This window comes from Ornithodoros turicata, unplaced genomic scaffold, assembly GCF_037126465.1.
Source record: "Ornithodoros turicata isolate Travis unplaced genomic scaffold, ASM3712646v1 Chromosome33, whole genome shotgun sequence".
Lineage (NCBI taxonomy): Eukaryota > Metazoa > Arthropoda > Arachnida > Ixodida > Argasidae > Ornithodoros > Ornithodoros turicata.
The window spans coordinates 294,499-302,558 of record NW_026999359.1 but is presented as its reverse complement, the minus strand read 5'-3'; the positions used below and the strand labels follow the sequence as shown (position 1 = coordinate 302,558).

General features: G+C 46.4%; 1 protein-coding gene and 1 long non-coding RNA gene across 2 annotated transcripts; both read left to right on the top strand.

Moving 5' to 3' along the window:
* Positions 1-201: 201 nt before the first annotated feature.
* LOC135373837 (uncharacterized) lies at positions 202-3,746 on the top strand. The gene is made up of 3 exons (XR_010416615.1): positions 202-472; positions 529-878; positions 3,659-3,746. It is a non-coding gene; the product is annotated as an uncharacterized LOC135373837 (long non-coding RNA).
* Positions 3,747-5,911: 2,165 nt separating this feature from the next.
* Positions 5,912-6,472, top strand: LOC135373842 (uncharacterized). The gene has a single exon (XM_064606898.1). It carries the CDS (start codon positions 5,912-5,914, stop codon positions 6,470-6,472), a length of 561 nt encoding a protein of 186 aa, XP_064462968.1.
* Positions 6,473-8,060: the final 1,588 nt, after the last annotated feature.

The following is an 8,060-nucleotide window of genomic DNA, read 5'->3' as shown; positions in this document are numbered from 1 at the left end:
GTTGTAAATTGCAGCAATTCCGACTTGTCGGAAGCTCCGTACCGAAGAAGGCGGAGCTTCCGCCGAAACGTAGACTTCCCCAGACAATAAGTTTAAATGCCAGTTTAATAAATAACTTTCCCCCACTCCCTACTTCAGTCTCTGGTGTCTTTTCTCCCCTATATATATATATATATATACATTTTATATATTTTATGCTCCCACAGTTGCTGTTCTCGGCGACTCCCAGACTAAGCACCTGTACCACCACTTTGATTTCAGGTCCCGCTCGACACCAACGATGTTCGTGTCCCGCAGCGGAGGACGTATCCTGGACTTCATCGAGGAGGTGGACCTACTACCGGCCAGCGTTCGTGTCGTTGTCCTACACTGTGGGACTAACGACATGCCGTTCGTTGAGCCCAAGTTGGCCATCTCGCACTACCAGACACTTCTCGAAAGGATCCGTGCCCGTGGAGGCATTGAAATGGCGGTATGTACCCTTGTGCTCCCTCGATCATATAACAGACGCCGCCCTTTCATTGACAGGCGTAGGGAGTTTCAGTGTAACCCACGGGCACACGCCTTCAACCGCCAGCTGGTCCAGCTATGCAGGAGGTCCCGGGACCTTTTCTACCTCGACCATGGCTTCTACCGACGACGTCCAACCCAGGTGCTTGCGGCGGATGGCCTTCACCCAAACTTCGAAGGAGTGCGGATGATGAGCCGCCACCTCCAGGACCTGATCCCACACCTGCTTCGACAACTTCCACCACGCAGAGCTGACGCCCCGGTCATCCCGGATCCAGTGTGGCCCACCCCACAAGAGGCAGCCATGCTGCGACGAAGACACTCCGAACGGACATCGAGGGCACGTAAACAGGACTGACTAACCGCCGGTGAGCGTACCTTTTCTAATCCAAATGAGCCATGCCCGAGTACAAAAGCATTTTTCAAAATCCGACAATTAAACGACAAATATATACGCTACAATTCCCACCGTACCGCACTGCAAGTCTATAGCGATCATAACAAAATTCCTAAAGGACTCGCGATTAAGCTCCAGCCAACCTTCCCTCTGAACCACACCCTTCAAAAGAAATGGAATGAAACCCTTAGCAACGCCTCTACTGCATTACTGGAAGTTCTAATAGCCCACTGTGAGGAAACAACTGCAGAAATATCTCAGCAAGCTAAAACTATCCGCGATACTGTGACCCTTACGGACGCGCATGAGTCAGAATTGGCACAGTTCACTAGGAACTTGGAAGAAACTGTGAATAACACCAAACGTAAAAAAATGACAAGGGACCAGATAGATCCTGACCGTATGTCTAAATATAACGCGAATCTCGCAGGTAGTAGTAACATAATTACTCCCTCGTTAGATTCCCAAGGTGAAACCGAACACTGTGACAATCAAAATCCTAACGCTCAAGACAACACAACCAATACGTCACCTCAAAATGTTGTTAATTTGTCGTCCCACCCCCTCAGCGATCCTGAACTATCACTTCTTAGCCGTGGGCTTTCATTCTGCCCAAATAATAACAAGGTAGACGAATACCAACTCCATCTCGATTTAGATAATTTTGCCCGACGTATGCGTCTGAAAGAGTATTTTCATGATAAGCCTGATACAACGTCCAAACCTTCCAAGCCACCGTGTGAATTTACGCCAGAGCCCAATCGCGAAAAAGCTCTTGATATATATATAAAAGCAGTTCAAAAAGATATAATTACTTCATATAATCCCTCTTCCCGCAAAACCAAACCAAATTTGAGTCAAGCCGAGCAAAGTAGTCTGTCGCATCTTAAAAAATCGAAAAACCTAATAATCAAAAGGGCAGATAAAGGTGGTGCAATTGTCGTAATGAATATGCAGGATTATATCGATGAGGGACTGCGACAATTGGCTTGTGCCACGTTTTACAAAACTTTAGACACTGATCCCACGGAACAGATTGTTTCAGATATCACAAAACATCTAAAGGCATTAAAGGCCGCAAAGAAGATCGATTCGGCGGTATATGAGTACCTTCTTCCCCGTAACTCAAAGCCAGGTAGATTCTACATGCTCCCAAAGATTCATAAACCGGGGAACCCCGGACGTCCAATCGTCTCCTGCAATGGGACAGCCACTGAAAAACTCTCTAGTTTCGTAGATCATCTTCTTAAGGACATACCCCGGCGACTACCATCGTACATCAAGGATACCAATCACTTCCTGCAAATACTAAATCAATGTCAGCCACCCCCATCTAGTCTCCTAGTTACGTTAGATGTTTCTTCCCTGTATACCAATATTCCCCACGATGATGGCATAGCTGCAGCCGAGGCGGCTTTTTCAAAGTACTCTGATTCTTCTTGTGATCCATCTGTCGTATCTACTCTACTAGAACTGATCCTAAAGAACAACAACTTTGAATTTAACGATGGCCACTATTTACAAGTCAACGGCACCGCTATGGGCACTAAAATGGCACCAAACTATGCAAATCTATTCATGGGTTCACTAGAAGAAGCATTCTTGAGCACGCGTGAGGACAAACCCACTTTATACAAGCGCTACCTTGATGACATATTTATGATCTGGCCACATTCGGAAGACAGCCTATTGGAATTTATACGCGATTTCAATGAGTTCCATACTTCTATTAACTTCACTCACACCTATTCTGCCGTCACTGTTAGCTTTCTTGATGTTCAAATTAAGCTAACCAATGGAGTTTTAACGTCTGATCTGTTCTGTAAACCCACAGACTCTCAGCAGTACTTGTCATTCCATAGTTGTCATCCTCGCCACACGAAACTGGCCATTCCCTATAGTCAAGCCCTTCGGTATAGGAGAATCTGCTCGAATGACGACGATCTGGACAGAAATTTCGAACAGCTGCAACAAACCTTTGTCGGTCGTCAGTATCCACCCGATCTAGTTCAAGATGCTCTCAACAGAGCTCGCAAGGCAAACCGTCTAAGCTTACTGGAGACAAGACAAAACAAATCAGAAAGTAATGCCGTGAACTTAACTGTAACATTCGCCGGAAATATCCCAAACATTAACAACATACTTAGCCGCCACCACAGTATCCTTCTCCAGTCAGAACGCACGAAAAACATATTTCCTAATCCACCACGTGTCGCTTACAGACGTACACGTAACTTACAAGATAGCTTGGTCCGCTCTAAAGTAGGCGAACCCACTAGCCCTCCGGCGGGCTGTCATCCATGTAATGGCAGGAGATGCCAGATTTGCAAGTTAATGCAGACCGCACAAACGGTCAGAAGTACGAATTCCAACTTTACCGTCAAGATCAACGCAGACGTAGACTGTAACTCATGCAACGTTATCTATCTAATCCAATGCAACACATGCCGGGCCCAATACGTGGGTCAGACAAAAACTTCTTTCCGAATTAGATTCAACAATCACCGATCGGATGTTACCAAGAAACCTAATCTCCCAGTCTCACGCCATTTCAAACAACCAGAACATTCAATCAACGAAGCCTCAGTTTTTATTCTCCAGTCGAACTTTACCTCCGACCGCTCCCGGGAACAACGGGAATCTTACCTAATTTACAAATTCCGATCGGCCATTAACGAGGACCCTGGCATGCTGTCAACAATAAGAAGTCTAACAACCTAGATAAGACCCTGTTGCCTTTTCTCGTTTCAGCCAGATCAAGGTCCCCACTGACCCACAAGGACGATGACCCCACTCCTGGACCTGACACAGAAACGCTCTGGAATTTCCCCAATTGACAAACGCCAGGTGGCGGGAATTTCCCCCAACCGACCACGTCATTCTCAAGCCCCTTATCAGCCTCGTGGCCACATTTAGCTCTTTTGTCCCGAAGAAGGCGGAGCTTCCGCCGTAACGTAGACATCCTCCCTAACTTTCATGATTTTTAAGTTTTAATAAACCCCTTTTTTGTTACTTCCCCTACTTTCGTCTTCTGTCTCCCATTTATTTCAACTATATATATATACATATATATATATATATATATATTTATATACACATATATATAACAAATAGGTTAATATATCAGACGGCTACGAAGTTGAATAAAAGTGAAATAATAAGACTTGGACTACAGATTACAGGAACGTTAACAAAAACTAATTTATTTATTGGGCAATTTAACACATAGATTAAAAAAGAATGGTCGACGTTTCGCCACTGCCACTGTCGAAACGTCGACCATTCTTTTTTAATCTATGTGTTAAATTGCCCAATAAATAAATTAGTTTTTGTTAACGTTCCTGTAATCTGTAGTCCAAGTCTTATTATTTCACTTTTATATATATATATATATATATATTATACACCATCTGTAATATAATAACATATATTGAGGGAGGAAGAAGTGTCCAGCAATTAATAATTGGGGGTTTACGTCGCGAGACAACTGAGATGATGAGCGACGGCACAGCGGTGGGTCTGTGCATTGCTTTTGCCCACCTTAGGGTTCTTTAACGTGCGATGGAAGCTCACCGCGCGGCACCCCGTATTTAACGTCCCTTTTGCATTATTCGTACTTACAATTCCCAGATGGCGTCAAAGACAGATTTAAACACGAAACTGAAGCCAACATTAACAGCAAGTTGGGAAAGCACCTTGCTGGTGCAAGTGATCGTGATGGAGGACGAGCCAAACGACAAAAACGTCTTGAAGGGCAAGGGGACTTGTGAGAGGACCTTCCCATGACACCGTGAGGATGAAATGTGCTGAAGAAATACTTATTTGTTTACCTGTACCTTGAGAAATAAAAATGTGTTATGCTATACCTGTATTTTAACTGCGTTCACAAAAATTTTGATGTGATAGCAAATCGTCATGTGGGACGAAAAAAAGTGATAATAACACTGGCCGTAGCTGGGCCAATATCGGAAAACGATATTGGTGTGATATCCTGCAGACACCACGCCGCTATTAGAGCAATATTGGTTGCCAATATTGCGCCGATATTAGCCGATGTCGCAAAAACGGTGCTGGTCCGATATCGGCAACGGATATTCACCCAATAATTCATCCGATATTTCCCGACACTGGACCGATGCTCACCCGACATAACTGTGCTACCTGGGGAGCCATCTGTAAATATGTTCAGGTGCTCGTCGAGTGTCGTCTGAATGAAGTCGGAGGCGATTGATTTTGCGACGATTGCGGAGGCTGTCTTCATCTTCCGTAAGTGTGGTATGGACATCCCGCAGCTTACTTCACTTATAAGCCATGGTGGTATTGCCTCAGGGGTTTCAGGGAGTGGATCAGCTAACAGGGAGAAAGTGTGCACGAGGTTTGCGAACCGTGAGTGTTTGTGCGCCTTGCGCGCCTCCTTCGACAGAACCCATCCCGTGCGAACCTAACAAGTTACCGCAGAGTCTCAGCAGTCCTACGTCGCTACTCCGTAGCCCTGCGTAGGCACCAATGGAAATCATTCTGTTCTTCGTTGAGCCCACAAACACCTGGGGCAAAAGTGTGGCGAGTCATAGACAAACTCGCAGGAACCCAACGTGATAGTCGTCCTTTCCAAAAATTTGCCCTAAAACTAGGCATCACCATAAGTCAGGCCGCTGAGCTCTTCAGTGAAACCTTCATCCGGGAGGGCAACCCACAGGAGCCAGTAGAAACGGCAAAGGTGCAAAACGGACGCGACACGAGCTACTAACAGCCTTGCGGAAATGTACACGACGCAACAGCCCAGGACCCGATGGCATCACATATCAAGCCCTTAAAAACTTCCCGCCACAAGCACAAACGCCACTTCTTGATCTATACAACAGCATCTGGATCTCTGGGACTGTCCCTCTTGCTTGGGAGCATGCCATCCTGGTTCCCGTACTCAATCCTGGTAAACCTCCCTTTCAACCTGAATCCTACCGACCAATATCCCTCACCTCCTGCGTTGCCAAGTTAATGGAAAGGATGGTTCAAGCAAGACTACTGTGGTTCCTGGAAGTTCACTCCATTTTGCCCAGTAACATGACCGGATTCCGCTGTAAACTCGCAACCAAGGACAACCTCTTAGAGCTCTGCTCTGCCGCCGATGATGCAAAAAAAAAAAGTGGTCTCGCGTTTCTGGCTGCTTTTGTTGATGTAAGAAGCGCTTTCGACATTGTCTCGCCAGATGTGGTGTCAGCTCAACTTCAGAAAATCAAGGTCACTGGTAGAACCCTCCGCTTTATCACTGACATTCTCAATGGCAGAGCCACTCAAGTAAGACTCGGAAGTCATTTGGGTCAACTCAAACATTGCCCTACTGGATTACCACAAGGAACCGTCCTGAGCCCGCAGCTGTTTAATGTAGTAGTGTCTGGGCTTCCTGAAGCAATTCCCAGCCTTTCCCATGCTGTGCAGCTGACCATGTATGCAGACAACTTCACAATCTGGACTGTTGGCAGCCGACTAGTACAACTGAATCGCAACCTACAAAGGACCTTAAACCCCATCAAGGAATACTTGGACTCCGTGGGCCTCTCCATCTGAGCCGAAAAATCGTCCTACATGATTGTCACCAAAACACGGAGAAAAGATCCAGCCAGCCTCAATATCAACGGCATAAAAATACCCAAGGTGAAACAACAAAAAATCCTAGGCCTGATTATGGACGAGCGGCTTTCATGGAAACCGCAAGCAACAGCCCTCATTACAACAAGTGTACAAACTATGCAATTGTACAAACTATGCACAATCACAATCACCGAAGCGGAGAGTCTGACGTGATTGTAATCATTCAGACAAGGGACTTGCGATTACCTTAAACAAGGATGATGGAACATGAATGAGGTGGGAAGTGCTTACGGTTGCGCCAGGCGCCCACAGCTCCCCATAGAGCCCATAGTTTGAGATAATTCAGGCAACACTGGACATACGACCAATGAAAATGCGTCGTGATGCCTAGCAGCCAACCAATCAGCAACCTCTCAGTTTGGCTCGGCTTTCGGCCGGCCCTGGCTGCCATTGACTTCTACTGGTTTTCATACATGGCGCCCGTTATTCCAAAATAACTAAGACATTTTTGATAGGCGAAATACATATTTATTGATGCAACATATAAACTCAAGTGCTTGACTCATATATTCACCGTGCGTACAGGACGTTTCGTTCCTTGAATAGACAGCAACCAAACAAAGTTCGAACTTGCAAAGCACACATACAGTCTACTTCTGGAGGCGAGCGAAGTCCACGAGTGCGTGTTTCACAGATGAGCATCTTCTTCTCATTCTTGCGATGCACCGTAGGTCACACAGTCACGGGAAATACTTTTGTCGTTACGAACACTCTCTTCTTAGTCACTGTATTTGAAAATGCGACGGCGCTCGAAAGTGTTCCTCAGCAGGCGTCAGCTCACCAAGCATTCCAGTTCCGACCCGGCAAGAATGTCCGTAGGTTGACACTTTATCGAAGATCAGTACATGGCCAGAGTCACTATAGCTCACGAACAAACCCGCGCGTACACTTCCTCTTCGGTCGTTGTGGTCAACCGACATCGGCGAGCCGCGGAGACACAGCGACCTTGCTTGGAGCTGCCCGCCTGGCCGACTGCCCGCGAAAAGTGAGCTGTCAGATATTTCGAAACTTTATCAACCAATCCCGGAGCGCGCATCCTCCTTTGGCCAATGGGCATCCGTCATGATGCCTGACGATGTAATACCACGTGACTGTGACGTGATTTTATTTTTCTACTGCCGCAAATGCGGGGAGCTGTGGAGGCCTGGTTGCGCCCAGCTGTCATCTGATCTCGCTTGTCCGAGTAGCGCGATCACGCTGTGGCGTCCCACGGCGGTGCGAAAACGTAATCTCAATACAACCGGACTACGTGATGGGGCGCTTCATGTAATGATTTAGAGAGTGCGCCATCACAAGCTGCGATGCTTTGAAGGTCGGTGCTCTTTGCTTGAAATTGAAACAGCTCGGGCTTATTTTTCTTTCCTTCTTTTCCTTTCTTTTCTCTCTCGCTTTTTTTTGTGTGGTATGGTCGATTCTTCTGTATTGTATAATCGCTATTAAGCGTGTGAAGAACAGCATTTCCGGAGCTGGGCCGTGGCACATGGTATTGTTACGCTATCGTTTT

Coding starts and splice junctions, on each gene's coding strand:
- LOC135373842 (XM_064606898.1), top strand. CDS start 5,912: ATGGTTCAAGCAAGACTACTGTGGTTCCTGGAAGTTCACTCCATTTTG.